A 19,103-nucleotide genomic window follows, 5' to 3' on the forward strand; every position below is an offset into this window, starting at 1 on the left:
TTACAATGCTCATATCTTTACATTTCTATGCTCATTTCTCTCAAATGATTCAACATGTTGGTTGCTTTGAATGCAACCCTATTAGGTCCTCATATTTGCATGCCAAGTGTTTCTAAACGTGTTTGTCTTACTTTGATATTATACTTTATGGACTTAGCTGGTTTTGCCTAAGTCATGTGGCACTCTTGCGTCTTCGTCCATAAATGGTCAATCTTATCAAAACTTTTTATGATCCCTTAAGTACCTACAAAAATAAAAAACGAGATAGAGAAAGCATTTGCGAATTCAAATATTTCAACCAATATTTGATAGATAATATAAATTATAAATATAGATTTCACATAACAATCGTGTGATAAAGGGTCTAAAGTGATCTATCGTAGTTAAAAATCTCCGTAAGCGTAGTGTTATGGAACAAAACGGTAAACCAAACAATATCTCAAAAATCTATCTAATTATATATCACTTTGATAGCTCTAAAATATTATAAATATGATCATAAAAACTAATCAAAATAGAACGAGTAGGCTTAAAAGGACTCTCGTGAAGACATCACTAAAATTTATAAACACATACATATATAAACATTATAATTATAATTATAATTATTATTACGGAATAAGATTTTTCGTGACCGGTAAACACGCTCGATCCTCCTTTTATATAACCTACTGCTGTGCTGAAAGACTCCGTCGGAACCGGCGGCCACGACGAGCTAAGGAGCGATGCACGGCCGGCCGCGGAAGGACCCGCGGCCGAAGGACGACGCCGCTAAGGCCGCGCATCTCCGCGAGCTCCAGGCCCAACTCCTCCACAACCACCGAAACCGCACGTAATCCCTCTTCCTCTTCCCAGGATGATCTGCTAACTCTCCCGCATCTTGATCCTTGAGGCGACGCAGGTACACCAAGGAGGCACTTGCTTCCTGCTCGAAGCTTTTGGAGATCAACCCCGAGGTCTACACCGCTTGGAACTACCGGAAGCTCTCTCTCCAGCACAATCTTGATGGGGTCGACGATCCCGACGCCCTCAAATCGGCGATCGAGGACGAGCTAAGAGTCGTGAGCTCCGATCCGTATTTTTCTCAATTGGCGCAGTAGTTCTCAAGTTCTGCTCTCTTTTTTATCAGCGAGCTTTTGATTTTGAAGGTGGAGATAGCATTGAGAACGAATCCGAAGTCCTACGCCGCATGGTACCACCGGAAATGGGTGCTCGGTCGCAGGCTCATGCCGGTTGAGTTCGAGCGTGAGTTCAGGCTTCTGGATCTGCTGCTGAACGCGGATCAACGGAATTTTCACGGATGGAATTACCGCAGGTCTAATTTTGTTTCTAGGGTTTTCTTTTTCTGGTTTTATTAGTCGTGGGGATAATTTGGATCAAGCTTTATTAGAATCTTACTTTCTCTGTTCTTCAGGTTTGTTGCAAAGTTGAAGAATGTGCCCGAGGAGGAGGAGCTGAAGTTCACAAAGAAGATGATCGACACTAATTTCAGCAACTATTCAGCCTGGCATAATCGTAGGTATGGATCATATAATTCTTTCTCCTTTTTGGAGAAGATGGAACATGTAGTTCTTTGTTCTCTTCTTAGGGCCTTCTAATAGTCATCTGAGGTGTTACAATAATGTAGTAGTTTTCTTCAATCTTTCTCATATTTGTACGTCAATGATATGCATCTGTTAGAAATACAGAGTTTGTTTGGTATGCAGCTTTCTAGATGGATAAATTTCTTTCAACTTAAAGATGTATGTATTATATGTTCTACTAGTCAGACAAATATATATTTCTATAGTTAAATAAACATAGAAAACTTTTGAAATGCTCTTCTTGATCCTTTAACACTTGTAATTGTAACTTATTATTCTTATTCACAAGAGATGAATCATTTGAAAGATGAATAAGGGTTGGATGTGTAGGCTAGCTAATGACTGATTCTAGTAATGACACCTAAATCCTATTGTTGGCTGAAGCTAAAATGCAGGAGCAATGTGAACTTTAAAGTTGGCAAAGCATATGTATTTTTTAGTACATTAAATTAAACATAACAATTGGTACTACAGTTTTGAGTGTGACAATATCTAAGAAATCCACATGCTTTGGCTTCATAGCTGAATCTGGAAAAGATGCAATGTTTTGTATACAAATATCTCGGACTTGAGGCTTTTTTGTTGTATCTGTTTCCAGCAGGTAAGTCCTTGGTTCAAACCCCTATATTCAGCCTGAATCTTAACCATCAGTTGTAGTTTGAGTTATTCTTGTATTATGACGCTTGATAGCAGCTTAATAATGAAGAAACAAATTAAAATCGTAGTATAATGCTAAAAAAAGGCCTTTTCCCGTAAAGGAACAACGTTTACTATATTATGATATTGATGGTATCTATATCATGTGTGTATGTGTGTTTTCTTTTTGCTATTGTCTCACCTGTTGCATTTTTTGCTTGTATCTTCTGGTGGATGCAAAGCTTTATGCCATATGTTGTGGTAGGCTGTTAATTCCATTTTATCAAATCATGTTCACAGTGCACTTCTATCACATCTGCTAAAGAAAAAGTCCCAGGGCTTTGATTCTAAGAAGAATACTTTAACAGAGGAGTATGAACTAGTACATGATGCCCTTTTCACTGACCAAAGCGATCAAAGTGGATGGTTCTATCATCTCTGGCTTCTGGACCAGACAGTTTGTCTTGATGATCCACAGCTGATCTCTTCATGGCCTACTCATAAATCGGATCTGATTTTATCTGAGAGCAATAAGATCGATGGTTGCCAACTGTTTCCATCCTCAAATTCCAGATCCTTCTCTTTATTGCATACAGGAACATTTCCCATCATTCTCTATTTCAATAAAGCTGTAAAAAATATAGATTCATCTACTGTTATTGTCAGTTCCGTGTTTGTGACAAATGAAGATCTTAATTGGAGGCCACTCTCAACTAATAATTCAGGAGAAGCCTGTTGTTGGGTGACTTTTCTCACAGTTCCTGAGGAAAATTGCAGTAGTTCAACCTCTTATCCAGTTGAGGTTTGCCTTGATAGGAATAAGGATATTGTGTCATCAGATGTTTCTGATTGCAAAATTCCTTCAAAGTTCACATTTACAGTTACATTTAGGAGTCATAGTTTAGAACAGACCAGCAAAGAATCTGTTGAGGAAAATGTTGTCTGGAAATATGTTGATATATGTAACCCACAGGAAAGTCCTTGTCTGATGTCGTTTGATCAGCTAAGCATCAATGAGGACCATGCAGAAGAAGGTTTCAAGTGGAATTTACAGACATTGTCCAATGAGATAGAGCTTTTCAGGGAATTCAATGATGAAGATAGGTTTGTCCTTTTTGCCCCATTAAATGGCTTAAGAATTTTGCTTGATGCTGTTTATATATTGGTGATTCATCTGTTCCTGACTTAAGGTTCATTAATTTTTTTGCAGTAAATTTGTGAAACTAACATTAGCAAGGCTCTTGGTTGCTCGTGACTTAATGGTTCCAAATGGATCTCATAATCATATAAAGACTCATTCTGGTGAGGTCTTAACACTCTATGATGACTTGATGAAGTTGGATCCGTCACATAAAAGATACTATGAAGATGAACAAAGTGTCATTCTAATGGATCAGGTAAGATTGATGCTATAATTGTCTTAATATCTTTTAACTTCATTTATCGAATTGTGTGCTTTTACGAGTGTTGGTGAAGATCATAAGCTGTGAAACTTCTCAAAGTCTCCAACAGAACAATTTATGATAATTAAAAGAACAAATGATAAAATGCTGTTTATTTTGATGTTAGGCTTTTCTGGCTTGAAGGGAATGGTATGTGTGGTCCGAGCAACATTCTGCTTACATGAGTGTCTTCCTTGTCTTGAGCTGTGACAATTAGTTTTGGATTTTGACAATGAGTGTGGTTCAACCTAGGCAAGGTACAAACAATGGAATAAATTATATGTTAAATTTGGTCAAGTTGAGTATTTATGCAAATGGTCCCAGTATTTAGTGCTACAGAACACTGGTACATTCAAGAATCAGTAGATGGACCAGTTTCACCTGCATACTGGTTAGCATTGGTTGAAAGTTGAAACTAATGAAATTTTAACCAGTACATTAAACCAGTTAAAAGTGACAGTCCTGAAACAGAGTGAACCTGTAGTACTGGTTCATATAAAAGTTTGAATAATGAACAATAGATCCTAACCTTCAACAGTTTCAAACTTTGAACTTGACTTTCCAAGGTAGTGAGAGAGAAAAGAGGAACAATACAAGGAAGAACTACCATTAACTTTCTTCACTGTTTCCACCCTACCTTTTTCGTTCCCCACTTTTTTTGGCAATAAAACGTAGTATAACATTCCACTGTCCATAAGGTGGCTGGTGCCTGGTATGGGTCTGTATTCAACCTTGTTACCAACATAAGAGATGAATGCATGCACATGTTGTATATAGTCATACTAATTAGTAACAATCTGACGGCATAGGAGGGCGTGTGCCCCCTGGCTCATGGAAAGTACCAATTCAAATCAAATAATGGAGAGTGATCTATACATATACACCACAGAGAGTAACTTTCTCAGAGTTGTTTGTGATTCATCTAGCTTCTAAACATGTCGATCCTTCATAACTCATTGATACTATAATTTCATGGCAACTACTCCAATTGGCTTCGGAAAAAGATACAGTATGACCTAGTGTTGATCAAATTTGACAGTAGCTATAAGGATTTAATCTATTTTTCCCCCTTGATGATTCACAAGGAAAGATGGTTGGTGAGCAACAATCCAGAACTATATAAATGTAGTTATCTGGTGATGGTTGGGGAGAAAGTAATTCAAATTTGACAAGTTTATTATCTATAAATCTCCATGTAAATTGATGGTAAACAGGTTTTAGCTCTCTAATTTATTCTAGTATCCAGCCCTCATAGTTATTTACTTTTTCGCTTAAATCACCACAAGGCTCTATGCTCTACATGGTTATGCAGTGTACCTACTTTATAAATCCATCATTAAATGATGATCCAATTTTTTAACACCACCCATCAAACAGAAACATGCTTAATCAACATAATCCTTTTTTTATTATCTTGGATACTGCTAGTCATTATTTGTGTGAATGTGTTGTAGGATTCTATCTGTTGCTATGATAACTAATATAGTTTTAGAAGTAAAATCCATGTGAATTGAACTTTGTATAAATGATGTCTGATAGAGGCTTTCCTCTCCCAGGTCCCCAGAGAAAGTGTGCTCTATAGCTTTTTAGGATCATAAGTGAGACATTTTGCAGAGTAGATTATATGAAGCCATATCAGGAAATATGCATATGATTTATACCATCAGACACAACCCTTGAATTTACAGAAAATATCTCCTCATAATTTGCATATGGACTTGTGATCCATAGGATTTTATAAATAAGAAACATTTAACCTTACTAAATTTCATAATCAGGTCCAACCATGAACCATGGACCTAGGATACACACAACACGGCATGCATACACCGCCACTAAGTAATTGAGAAGTAGGCTTTGACATGGATTTTATATCTTCCATATATTGCTCATCTTTTTATATATGAAGATATATCATGTAGAGAGATGTTTATGAAGATATAGCACTAATATATTGTATCAAGTGCCACAAATTTTATTCTTGTGATTATTTTGCAGCTGACTTCTGATAAAGATTCTTTAACTAAGCATTGTTGGCAATTTGATGAACCTACTTCCTCAAGTTTCCATTGCCAGTATTGCCTTTGGCTCAATGAGCTATCGTTAACACGGATTGGATCTGTCAAGAATATATTGTGGGTCCAGATGCTAGATCTGAGTCATAACAAACTTCGGTCTGTTGAAGGTCAGCCATTCTTGTCTTTTTCCAGATGCAGCAAAAGTAGATTTCTAATCATGTTGCTTCAGAAAATTTTCAGTCACAAATAGATTTTTTATTTTTGGAGTCAAATTAAGCATGATATTGTGTTCCTGCTAGTGGATTCTTCATTTTAAATATTTAAATTCTCATGACATGATGCACCAAGAACAAGATTTTTTTCTATTGCACTAAAACATGTGAATACTCATTGCTGCAGCACAAACTATAGTTTGAGTTTTTGTGAATTATTGATACATAGAGATTGACAGTTTTCTAGCAGCATCGCAACGTGTGTACAATGAATTGTTTTATCTTCCTAACTGTTATAAATGTTTGTTCTATAAAGTAATGGCTTGTGTAAAGCTATTCCAAATTATTTCCTTGTTCGTTATTGTATCAAGTATACACTTGGGAAATATATGCACCACTTCCCAGTTGAAGAATGGGATCTGTTGGATAACACCATTATAAATTATTGTTTAGGTTCTTCTTTTGGACCTCAATCTTTTCCCTTTGTTATAATTATGCCATGTTTTTGGTGTAATTTGATTTTCACCCTTGTTAATTCTTGACTCGACATACTGCTCTATGATTTCTCTCTTTATTTCCACTTGTTTGTATTCTTTGGTGACTTCAAGCTCCAGAGGACATTGCTACTATGGTTAATCATACAGTAGGAACGTTAGGAACATCTATTTTACTACTACAAGTGGCAACAACTTGATTCCGCCTTCCCTCAGAAGTTGCTCGCTTTTTGACAGGTTTGGAGGCATTACAGCTTCTTGCTTGCTTAAACCTCAGTAACAATCAAATAAGCAGCTTTACAGCCCTGGAGCCCCTAAAGCTGCTCAGTTCCTTGAGAGTACTTGATGTCTCTTTCAACATGATCGGTGCTCATGCGATCGACACAACAAGGTACCTCTGCTCATCTCCATTATCACATACTTTGGATGCAAAGCAACTCAATGTCGGATACGAGAAGGAAAATACGGAGGTGCGTGACCACTGGGAAGTCACGTCGCTTTTTAGGGCGTTGCGCTTAACGCAATTGGATATAAAGGGAAACGCAGTCCTGAATGAGAAATTTAGTGTGTTGGCGATCGAGTTGCTTCCATCTCTGAAATGGCTTGATGGGAAACGTGTAAGATGATTACAATCTGACTTGAAAATTTTGTGAAGCTTCATTTATCATATGTTGTGCCTCATACTTTGCGAGATGTTTACCTTAAAAACAGATAGGGCAGTGGTAGCCAATGAAATATGGAGTTTGATTAATTTGTTGTTGACATAATTGACTTTCCAATTACAAGCTTATTCTGGCTTAGTGAAAATGAATACTGCAAAGTCTTTACTATTGCTGTTGCTTTTGGTTTTGGTTTTTGCGATTGGTCGGATGGTATGTTAAATATATTTAATAAAAAAGACAATTACATGTTATGTTAAAAATATAAATCACATGAATAATAATTTTTGTAAAATCTATGGTCTAAATGTGATGGTACTATCAAGCCCAAGTAGTGGTATCGTCTAACTCAGTCAAAAAATACTAGAATCATGATTTGTGGTCTCGTTACGACGGTAGCACTGTTCGATGTTGGTAGTAGTATCGTTAGTACTTAAAATTTCAAAGATTTTAATTTTTTATTTTATTCTTAAAATTTTTTGAGGTATATAAATATCCTACTCATGCTTGATTGATAAAGTATATATTTTATTCTTAAAATTTTTGAGGTATATAAATATCCTACTCATGCTTGATTGATAAAGTACATATTTTATTCTTAAAATTTTTTGAGGTATATAAATATCCTACTCATGCTTGATTGATAAAGTACATATTTTATTCTTAAAATTTTTTGAGGTATATAAATATCCTATTCATGCTTGATTGATAAAGTACATATTTCTAAGCACAAAAGTATTGTAAACTCTCTTCTTGAGCACTGTTTGAATTTATTTCTCTTTTTAAGTTTCGAGACGATTTTAAGTAGTAGGAGATGAAAGATCTTGTAAAAGAGTGGGTGTGAAAGTTCTTTCTTAAACTTGTTAAAAAAAAAAAAACTATAACAATGATAATTAATATTCTTGTGTTTGCTTACTCAATTATTTTACTCATAACCCTTATTCATATTTTTGGTTAATTGTGTTTCTAATACGAATTTATCGATCAAATTTTGAAATCGATTCTAATTTACTATGATATTATTTCATCCTCTCTCTCTCTTGGTGTTATTATGATTCTAACATGATCTAAACATATATAGATGCATCGAGCTATAGAACGTTCCCTCATCCTCGATGGGGCCAAATTCAACCATAAGCGTCCCTTATCTATGTAGCTAAATTCGATCATAAAATTTTTCTTTCTTATATCTAATGTGATCAAATTCGACCATCAATATCTTTTATATATATTCAACATGATCGAAACCAATCATAGCACATCTCTCGCCTCCAATGCAAACAAACTCAATCATAAAACAACCCTTACCTTCGACACAACTCAACACCCTCTCATGTCTACTAAGTGGCCTACAAGAATTACACAATTTGACAGCTCCAATGACGACTCATATTCAAAGTAACAAACACTTCAATCACACAAAGCTACACAACTCAACACCCACTCAAATTATCTTATCGACCCAACATGTCTGTCTACCAAGTGGCCTACAAGGTTGACAATATTTGATGCCTCGAATGACTCCTCATATTCGCCAACTATATTGGCTTATCTTGAGCTTTATAAACCCAACAAATCCTATATTTCTTCTGTCTCACTAACTCAAAACAATAAAAGGGCTTTTGTTGGACATCCATTCATTTCCCCACCTCAAACTCATGACCAACTTGAGCTTAATCAAAAGGTTAGCTCACAACATGTTTGTAGAGTCCTCCAACACGCACGATCGATGTTCACAAGATTACCACACACTGAAATCAATGATAAAACATGAAGAGCCCACCGAGCACTTTGACTCAGCATTGTCATCATGAGATTCCCTAATGCACACGCACTCCAAACGGATGCGCCGACTGACGCTTCTGATATGTACAATACCATACCTAACCAAGTTCCAACATCCAATGACACACATTAATCATATGTGATGAAGCAACCCAAGTATTGGATCCAGTAATGCCATCTTGTATCGAGAAAAACAATGCAACAACAACAACAAACTGTATATCAATCTGTTGGGAAGAACGAGTTGTGAAATAGCATGTAGGTCTGACCTAGTTGATTCCCATTTATATCATAGCATCATATATTCCTTGGGACGATAACAATTGATGAGGTGCCTGCAACAGTTCAATGAACTCACTCGGGTTACCGATAGTTTTGTTAGAATAAGATTCAAATGGCAATTCATTCACCTGTGAAGAGTGTGGAGTCTTCACTTTCAACAAAGTTGTAGTTGATACTCACCCAATATTTGTTATTGTAGCACCGATATTTGAGGGGAATCACCTTCCCGAACATCGTTAAGTTCTCTCATGGATCGGTTCCAGGCCACCAATGCTGCCCCAACTGCTGGCTCTAGCTGCAAACAGCTCAGCGCTCAGTGGCGAGAAAACAAGAATGACTCAAGTATGGATCTGGTTGCAAAGTTGTATAATTTTAATAGAAAGTTATGAAACCCAGGTTTTGCTCATAAAATCCTAGTACCCTTATCCGGTTCAAAGCCAAAACACAAGATCAAGCTCTGCCATAGGTCTCTAAGATGTCAAAAGGAAATCAGATGAAGATCAATGACAGTGCTTTTTTTTCAGCAAAAAATGCAATATTGTGTTTGCCACATTATTGAAACTAACAACTAACCAAAGAAATAAATAGAACTGTAAAGCTATTGGTATTATTAAGTGCATTTAACAGGATCAGATATTACAAATTTTTACTTTTTTTTGGGTTTGCATCTTATACATTCTTCAGTCATCTTATTGAATCCACAGGTTCTTTTCATTTCTTATTCAATTTGTGAATGGCAAATATAATTGAGATATGTTCATATGCACATTAAAGTAAAAAGGCAGTGGCACAAACTTACGTATCTTTTTTGTTTGATCTATGAAGACAAACAAGAATGGACATGGTGGCTTTCTCTTTTTTCTCCTCTTTTTTCGTATCTTGAGTGTGAATATGGACTCAGTTTCATGTTTACCAGTTTAACCAATCTATAGGGAAAGTATCAGAACAGAGTATCACATGAAGACTTTTAAAAGGGGCACACTTGAATGACAATATCTAAAATGAGATAAACAGAAAATGTAAACAAAAGTATCAGAACAGAGTATCACATGAAAACTTATAGAAGGAACACACTTGAACGACTGTATCTAAAATAAGCTAAACAGACAAGATAAAAGGGATGGAGGGGTGGGCTAATGTTTGTGAACCTTGGGTCGAATAGGTAGGGCCCCTGGGAAAATCTTGGAAACGCAGTTTACAACTTCCTTTCCAATATCCCATCTCTTATTAGCTTCAAGAACACCTCCAACCATAACAAGTGGGAAGGCCTCTTTGCCATCTGCAAATACAGAGCACCTTTAATCTACAGGAGAATGTGACTTACATACCAAAAGGGGAAAAAATGGTCAAAGAAAGAAAATCACATTCAAAGAATCACACAATCAAGAACATTTAGTGAAAGTTGCAACCGATGCAGTCAAATGTCACACTACACCTTCGCCACACAATCTAAGTCTTCTAACAACTGCTATGATACTGTCTGCCAACTCCTGTACAGAGTCATATAATATCCTATTTGCAACTTCATCGCCATCTTCAGCGGTAGATACCACAATGGGAACAAGTGCAGCAATACGAGCCCATGAGGGATCTGCATAAGTCCACCTGTGCAATAAAGACAGAAGAATTATTTGAATTCTCTAATCACAATAAGTTAGCTACAGCAGAAGCACTTCTATATGTCTGACCGTAAAAAGATTATGCAAGATACTGGCAGCTCCTTGCTATAAACATATGCCTTTCAGCTTTCCTTTATCTTGCATGTGTCCTATAGGCAAGAATTGATGCAGCACGCATATGCTCTCAATGAAATGATTGCATATGTTAGCAATTTCATTAAAATTTTACAAGTAGCTGCATAAGTAATTAACTGAAGGGGGAAGCAATCACTCAATATTGAGAAGATAATTAATTTCTAAAACTGCCAGCAATCAATGCATGTGTCAGTAAACTAGCCTGCACAGCAATCTCGTTCTTTCTGCTTCTAAGTTTCCAGATTTTTTTTGGAAAATATTCCTTTAACCACTATAACAGAAGATTCCAATTTGAAACAAGAACATCATATCATATTAGTCATGCAATAGATCTAGAAGTTAAAGGGATACCCAATCAGTTCATCTGGTGAAGGAAGCTCAAGCATGTCAAGAATGCTTTTCGTTAACTTTGTCTGAGGTCCCCGACCATCATGTGCCCTAATCACGGCAGTCAATGCCTGTGCAGCAATGCCATATCCACTGCATATGCCCACATATCAGTAAATTTTCCCATGATCATACAACAAGAAAGAAGAATAGGAAAATATGATTAACACAAAAGTTATGCTCAATAAGGGCATTCAAGTATCATTTGTGTTTAGAGTGCTTGAATAATGCATGTTATTTTAAAACCTCCATGGAAAAATACACCATGTTTGGAGACACTGATGCCTACTTAAGCAAGCAGATAGACCCACATTTCAACAGAATGCATAATAATCTGACTAGTATCTCTGCAAAATGTGCCGCAACAGGTAACATGTTCCTAGAAAAGCTTCGACATCAGGAATAAAATGATCAAGGATTCAGGAGAAAGTTCACTTCACATCAAAGAGGCTCACATCAAAGAAGTTCACTTCGACATCAGAATTATTTCTATGTTGGTTTCAGAACTATTTCTATCTCCACTCAAGCACAAAGCTGTTATGTTACAAACTGGAAAATCTGATAGGATACCTAAACCATGGACAGGTTGTGAATTATCAATTCAATCAACACCAAATTGTAAGGCATTGACATTTCTATAACAATGTCCACATAAAAGCATTTGATCTTAACTTTGTATAGCGTTAATATCAAAAAGGAGATACTAAGATACCTAAATATCAAAAATGCATGAGAACATCATGTTGGAAAGTCTAGACAGCTAACAAAAAGTTACAATTTAGTGGTTGTCCATCATCTCTCACTATATTAATTATCTGTCATCTCTCACTACAATACTTGTGTTCTCATTTATATGTGCTAAATATAATCATCTTAATGCAGTTTAGTTGTTTCATTCAACAATATCTACATCATCTAAATTTTAGAAAGACAACAATTTCCAGGTATCACCCAATCCTCAATTTTCAATAGATATATAAACTAGGAGAAACCTAGCATCAGTTTGTGGTCAACAATGAAGTTGTGAGGTGCAATCTGAAAATTGTCGAGTGCAAACAATAAATGGATGATAAATCTTTATACATCGTGTATGTGCAAAAATCCAATTTAACTAGGCTAGCAAAGATAACGAGTAAAAAACAACCTCCCCCAATCACCCAAGACTGGTCCTGCACCAGCAGCTCTGGCTTCTTTTCCATCCTCAGTGAACCCATAAGCAATGGTGCCTGTGCCTGCAATTAATACACAGCCATGGAGCTTTCCCATTGTGCCACTGGCCAATGCTGCAACGGCATCATTTTCAACGTAAAACTTGACACTATTTGGGAATATATCTCTGTGAAAAGAAAAAAAAAATAGCATATTCAGATGTAAATCAAGGCTTGAAAGTCTTCAAAGTCATGAGAGCATCTAAGACGATGTTCAAAAAGGATTCAAAATTGCAACGACAGAAGTATAGGAAGTTCATCTTTTCAAGTAAAAGTATCATACACACCGGAGCCAATCTAGTATCCTCTGTTGATCTGTAGGATGATTTACTCCAGATACGGCTAAGCAGACTGCTCGAACAGCTTTACGACTGTAGCAAGCCTTTGAAAGAGCTTGAGCCATAACCTCCTCTAGGGTCTCCCTTGCAGCATTTTCTGCATAACACCATCTATACACTATAACACCTTTGACAGTCATAAATTTAGAGCAAAGGTACATGCCACAATGCCACATTACTTGAGTTCTATCTATAATGTAGCTAAACAGATCAGGGTTTGCCGTACAGAGTTGTACTGCCCGGTACGGGTGGCACATATTGGTCCAACAAGGGGACCAATACGTGGATCACCCTATACCAGGTGGTACCATTACATGACCCCATATCGGGTGATATGGGATCTGTACCAATTGGTAATAGTTGAAATTAGATCATTATTGACCTGTACTGAATGGTAATAGTCGGATTTCGACTGTTACCAATCAAGGGCTGAGATTGTCCCATTTTAAATGGTCAATTTGACCATTTGAACTAGAGGAAAGAGTTTTTAAACCCTTTCCTCTCCTCTCTTTTAACTCATTTCACTCTCTCAAACTCTTTCACTCATATCTCTCTCTCATTTTCACTCTCCTAAACTCAACAAAGTTGCGATTTGTGAATTTGTGCATTACTGGAGCATCAATACATATATGAGGAAGCAATGAGGCATCGGCGACCTGACTCATAGTGGAAGCATCGTGGTGGCAATGGGTCTACACCACAAGGAATCCAGAGGTCGATCGGCTAACATAAGGCAGCCAACTGCCCCTCAATTAATCCGAATTGTTAATATGAGGTAGGGTGGAATCCGTAGTTTAATAAGATTGACTTGGCAGGAGGTTAGCACCAGATATTATTGATATGAATCTGCAAATCTATCCTCCACAAACAGCGAAGCAGACACGGATTGATGATGTATATACAAAAGAAAAGAAGTGAGATATTGGGAAGGCAATTGCAAAATAATTTAATTTCCATAAGAATCTAGCAAATACAACTCAAGGTCTATATTATCAGAGCATGATCTCCTCTATTCAAAAGTTTGACATAAAGATCCAACCTCCAACACCGAAGGAGATCCACGACATGTATTTAGAAGATGAGGTGACAGAACTAAAAGATAAGATCAACTCCTTCAAGAGGCAGTGGGACAAATATGAGGTGACACTGATGTGTAACAGTTGGATAGGGCCAACAAGAATGAGTATCATTAATTTTCTTATGTATTGCAATAGATGAATGGTTTTTCATAAGTCAGTTAATGTTTCTGACAAGATTCCTAATGGATACCGTATTAGAGGAGATCGGACTATAGTACATTATTCATATAGTCACCGACGATAGAGCCAATTTTAAAAAGGTCGATTTACAATTGATGGAAAAAAAGAAAAACATTGTTTTAGATTCCATGTGCAGCTCATTGCATAGATCTAATGCCGAAGGATACTGGCAAGCTACTATCAATCAGCAAGTGTGTAGCTCGAGCACAATCGAACACAAAGTTTATATATAATCATCATCGGATCCACTCTTTGATGCAAATGTATATAAATGGTAAGATACCCAGACCTGGAGTCGCTCGATTTGCTATACATTTCATTGTCTTAAAGTCAATACAGCAAAAGAGGCAAGGCCTCAAGGCAATGGTTATCTCACGGGAATTGTCCGATTCTAAGTATTCGAGATTGAGCGATGGAAAAAAGATAGAAAAGGCTATTTTTTCTTCTATATTTTGGGATACCGTGAATGAAATCATAACAGGAGTGGAACTACTTTACATTGTCTTTCATAAGATCGATATGGACAAACATCCCCAAATGTCTTATCTTAGACATATGATGATTACAACCAGATATGAGGTCAAAAAAGCATTCAAGGATGGTTTTAAGGACGAGCAATACTTACAAATCATTGATCGCAAGGCTGAAGTTCATATTGATCAAGACATTAATAATGCAAGTAAATTCATATTCAGAGTAATTTAATTCATAATTTTTAATATTTAAAAAATCCTTACTAACAAAATTATTTATCTTGCAGTGTATTATCTAAATCCGACCATTCAATTTTAGTATAATCTTGGAACGTGATTGGATTTATTATCGACACTTAAAAAATGTTATATATTGACTCTTGTCAAATACTGTCAATGCTATTATAAAGGGCTGATTATTCCGAGAAACAATTGGTTTATTTTCCGACGTTGTAGTTGTATCGTGTCATTAGAATATGGATCCTGATAAGGAAAAGTTACACACATGTTGATTATAGACTATATTTAATATTAATTATTAGTTATGCTAATAAAATCCTATTTAAATCCTTTTGCAGTCGAGTGGTGGCTATAATTTGGAGGGGACGTACCAAATTTCATAAAGTTGTCATTCCTGTACTTCAACAAATAACGACATCCAGTGGTTGTGAACGTAATTGGTCAATATTCGAATTGATTCACATGAAGGTCCGCAATAGATTATCGTATAGACGATTGGAGAAACTGGTATATGTCAACTATAATATGTGACTAAGGTTGCGTTGTGCCAAGCCGGACAAAGAGTCGGAGGAAACAAAGATTAATTCCATCAACCTCTAATTCTAAAATGAATATTTAGAGCCAATGTTAGGGTGGATCGAAGCAACGATGAACTAAGAGGATCCTCTACTTAATGAGGCAGGGGATCCTCCATGTCCTGTACGTTTTATCATCAAGGCAATAGAAGAAGAGGAAGCACATCCCTAATAGGAGGAAGATATCCCTTGGTCAAAACGTGGTAGAAGGAGTCGAACAATATTGAGTCAGACTACTCGAGGAACTAAACACCCAACCGTCACAATCATCCACCTAATGTGCAAAGGCAAAGGCAATCCGCACTGTTGGAAAGAATCGAGTCAGGTGATAAAACACATTCTCAATCACATTCAACAACCCACTCAGTCTAGAGACATGACAACGACATAGACAACAATACCTTAACCAATTATCACAGCGGCATTGGGGAGTCGATGGTCCCATCTACACAATTTGAGGGTGGTGCATGGACCAAGGAGTAACACTTTATACATGTTACCCAAGAATCAAATTATAGAGCTCAACGAAGTACTAGTCAAGTTTATACACGGAAGGCGAAGGAAAAAATAGTGGATGAATTTGAGTAGATGTGATAAAGCTTACACAACGTAGACACAGAGTGAAGCTCGTCGTATTCACAGTCATCGTATTATGAAGAATTTTACGGCTAATAACAATACGATGATAGTTGGTCATATTTCTCTGAGCAATAATACGATGATCGATCTTATGATACAGAGCAGCAGATTAATAACAAAAGTATAAGTTCTAAAATTCTCTATGCTCAACACCAATACATGCCACAATCATCCTTGCCTCAGGAGCTGTCATGAACACATGTGGTTCACGACAATCAAACTACAACCATCATATTGATGCACTAATGGCTAACGATATATCAATCTACTATGTGGGATCAATTTCGGGACTAGATCCGACAAACATATCAAATTAATATACAAATACATAGGATCAAGGACCTTGATCCACCGTCCGTGAAGTCCCGTCATTCCTTTTAGTTGTACAACTAGGTACATCCACCGATTGATTACTTAATTCATTTGAATCTTAAGGCTTAAGTTGTTTAAAAAATAATCCAACAATTCAAATTATTTATTTATAGATAATTCAATATTAATGGAAGGATGGTTCGAAACGTACCACAAAGCTATTCCTTAAAGCCTAAAAAAGATATGTGTCACTATTCTTTCCTAATTTAGATTATTTATGCTAAATTTATACTAATTTATATTTATTTTTAACTTAAAAACCTTAATCTAACTTTTTCTATTTTTCAGATATTTTTGGAGCTATTTTCAGTGATTTTACTGTATCATCAATACATATCAATATACCGATATATACTATGTTAGCACGCCTCGGTACATACCATACCGACAGCTGGTCGATAGATTGGTACAGGCCGATAAGACGAACCTTGAAACATATAACTAATTAACTTTTAACCAACATGATCAAATGAATTCGCATTTGCATTTTGCTATCATGAATAAAAATCATAAAGAAAAAACTGTCTTATCAAATTGATTTGGCTTAAAATAGATTCATCACAATATTACACAATAAATCCCCATGAACGGTTTGCAAATGATATTTATTGAACACGTCATACAAGAAAAAAAATCAGTTTTATGAAAGCTTTCTCCCAAGTTCTTATCAAGCAGGTATACCACTTTGTCCCTTCAGTAAAATGGATCCTCTCCTTGCAAGAATATAAAATGATAAAGCTAATAGTTTTAAGCAAAAAGAAGCTACAGAAAAGAATTTAGGATCTCAACAATGTCCCAACATCATCAAAGAATCTTTTAAACCAAGAATCATAATAATCAAATGTTCCTCTAAGAACCAAGATTGATGATGCCAACTCCTCTCCTATGTGAGGCATTTGCCACATTTGGGATAGAAGCCCAAGGCCAGATAAAGGCTTAAGTATTTGCTAGATTTCAAAGAAAAATCTCAAGTTGTGACCTCTCAGTTCATATTCGACAACTTTATTCTTAAAAAGCAAGAAAAGTCCCAAGCAGCGTGAAATATAAGACCTCTGAGCAGGTTAGGATCCAGCAATTGGGAAAAGAAAAAAGAACTTTACTTGAGCATGATTTACTGGATTACTAATTATTACCGTCTAGTTGATCCCCAAGTAAAAAACAAACAAAAGAATGTTTTAGAAAGGACTCCCTACCGATATTAATACGTTAGAGAAAGCTTTTTATCTGTCTAACATTTTAGTCATTATCTTATCCATCAAGGACAAACCATCTGTTCTTTCTTGGCTCATCATATTCTCTCAACTTCTCTAGTAAGCCATGGTAGTTGCTCATTTCTGTATAGCCGGAGATTGGCAACAGCAAAATAGTCTCCCTCCTCTTCTGTATAGTAGTTTCACCACAATGGTCAAGCAATATTACATTTCACAATGAGAGAAAACTTGTGGAACGTATACAAATTATTATAACCTAAAAATGATGCATTGGAGAACAACAACAAACAGAGGACCACAAAGACTAAGATGACGGAAGATAAGTTCATCGAACAACATACAACCATTATGTTTGATAAAAGGCTGCAAGATATCGTCGGACAAAACATTGACATGGCAACATGATACAAACCAAAGCCATCCCACTCACATTCTAAAGGCGACAAGAACCAAAATGCCATTAAGATTTGACAGTAGAAAGAGTTATAAGAATCAAACTCAACTAGATTATATATGCCAAAAAAGTGAAGGACGCATATTATGGTTTGGCATGCACCCAAGAGGGCAAAAAGACTAAGAAACAGAGAGGGTAAGGGAATTACATAGTTGGATCCAATCAAGAAAACCATTTAATTTAATTTAAGTAAATAAAGATAAATTTTCAAAAAATAGAAATATCACACGTTTTCCTAAGGAGATATCTCAACCTACATTCACGCATTAGCTAAGGTTTCCACCCTAAGATATAAATAGGGCAGTCATGAATTATCTTTCAATCTCATATCAGTAACAGAAAGAAAAAAAAAAACAGTATGCATCCCTAGTACAGAGTTTGATCTGATATCATCAGTATACACCCATAGTACAGAGTTTGATCTGTAAAAATCAGTGAAAAGCTCCTCTCGTATATAGGAGTGAGACGCCGATCAGCGTCTCATCCGAGTGGGAAACCGGTACAAGAATGCGAGCGGCGGTCGATTAGAAATTTCTACGGATTAGAATAAATATATTAAAATACTAAAGATAAATTAGATATGGGAAAATTTTGAGAGTCAATACCTCCGACTGAGTTGTGGTTGGAGCACCCACCGACGGCGCGGGAAAGGATGGGCAAGGGATCCGGCAGCGGCCCGGCGGCGGGCAGGCAGACGCAGACGGTGGAGGTGGTGCCCCCGTCGACGCCAAGGACAACACCGTCGGCGGGTCCCGTCGGCGCCTGCGCCTCAAAACCCCAAATCTCCCCGTTCCTGAACCGTTTCATCGCTGCCCCTCTCTCTCTCTCTCTCCCCCGGTCTTCCCTCCTTCCTTCCCTGAGGAAACAAACGGAAGAAGGAAAACGATCACACGAATCTACCACCTTATCCTCCCATCGATCCGCTGCGATGAATTCAACCACCGCGGCACAGAATTGGAAGGCGAGCAGGGGGTTCGGATCGATCCAACTCTTTTGAGATCACAGAAGCAGTTTAGTCGGGAAGGGAATCGCATTCGCTGTGGACGGCACCGCGGTCGAACGAAGAACGAACGAAGAAACGA

At 36.8% G+C, this 19,103-nt stretch overlaps 2 protein-coding genes across 3 annotated transcripts; one reads left to right on the plus strand and one right to left on the minus strand.

Moving 5' to 3' along the window:
- Window positions 1-675: 675 nt before the first annotated feature.
- On the plus strand, window positions 676-7,217 carry LOC103986321 (geranylgeranyl transferase type-2 subunit alpha 1). The gene is made up of 8 exons (XM_009404291.3): window positions 676-832; window positions 902-1,061; window positions 1,149-1,315; window positions 1,415-1,519; window positions 2,520-3,323; window positions 3,430-3,616; window positions 5,660-5,846; window positions 6,623-7,217. The coding sequence occupies exons 1-8, from the start codon at window positions 726-728 to the stop codon at window positions 7,009-7,011; spliced, it is 2,106 nt and encodes a 701-aa protein (XP_009402566.2). The 5' UTR covers window positions 676-725; the 3' UTR covers window positions 7,012-7,217.
- A 1,557-nt stretch (window positions 7,218-8,774) lies between these two features.
- On the minus strand, window positions 8,775-19,103 carry LOC103986320 (uncharacterized). Of its 2 annotated transcripts, none has more exons than XR_010487178.1 (8): window positions 18,627-19,103; window positions 12,748-12,895; window positions 12,397-12,588; window positions 11,217-11,345; window positions 10,547-10,716; window positions 10,260-10,390; window positions 9,240-9,406; window positions 8,775-9,164 (listed from the first exon to the last, which is right to left on the minus strand). XR_010487178.1 is itself a non-coding variant. In XM_009404290.3 (8 exons), the coding sequence occupies exons 1-7, from the start codon at window positions 18,826-18,828 to the stop codon at window positions 9,302-9,304; spliced, it is 1,077 nt and encodes a 358-aa protein (XP_009402565.1). In that variant the 5' UTR covers window positions 18,829-19,102; the 3' UTR covers window positions 8,775-9,164; window positions 9,292-9,301. The 2 variants fall into 2 exon arrangements, 1 of the variants encoding a protein (XP_009402565.1); XM_009404290.3 differs by having other exon boundaries at window positions 9,292-9,406; window positions 18,627-19,102.

Source organism: Musa acuminata, chromosome BXJ2-5 (assembly GCF_036884655.1).
Source record: "Musa acuminata AAA Group cultivar baxijiao chromosome BXJ2-5, Cavendish_Baxijiao_AAA, whole genome shotgun sequence".
Classification (NCBI taxonomy): Eukaryota; Viridiplantae; Streptophyta; class Magnoliopsida; order Zingiberales; family Musaceae; genus Musa; species Musa acuminata.

Coding starts and splice junctions, on each gene's coding strand:
- LOC103986321 (XM_009404291.3), top strand. CDS start 726: ATGCACGGCCGGCCGCGGAAGGACCCGCGGCCGAAGGACGACGCCGCT. Junction 3,324..3,429: donor GAATTCAATGATGAAGATAG/GTTTGTCCTTTT, acceptor ATTTTTTTGCAG/TAAATTTGTGAAACTAACAT. Junction 3,617..5,659: donor GTGTCATTCTAATGGATCAG/GTAAGATTGATG, acceptor ATTATTTTGCAG/CTGACTTCTGATAAAGATTC.
- LOC103986320 (XM_009404290.3), bottom strand. CDS start 18,828: ATGAAACGGTTCAGGAACGGGGAGATTTGGGGTTTTGAGGCGCAGGCG. Junction 12,589..12,747: donor AGGATACTAGATTGGCTCCG/GTGTGTATGATA, acceptor TTCTTTTCACAG/AGATATATTCCCAAATAGTG. Junction 10,717..11,216: donor TCACCAGATGAACTGATTGG/GTATCCCTTTAA, acceptor TTTATTGCACAG/GTGGACTTATGCAGATCCCT.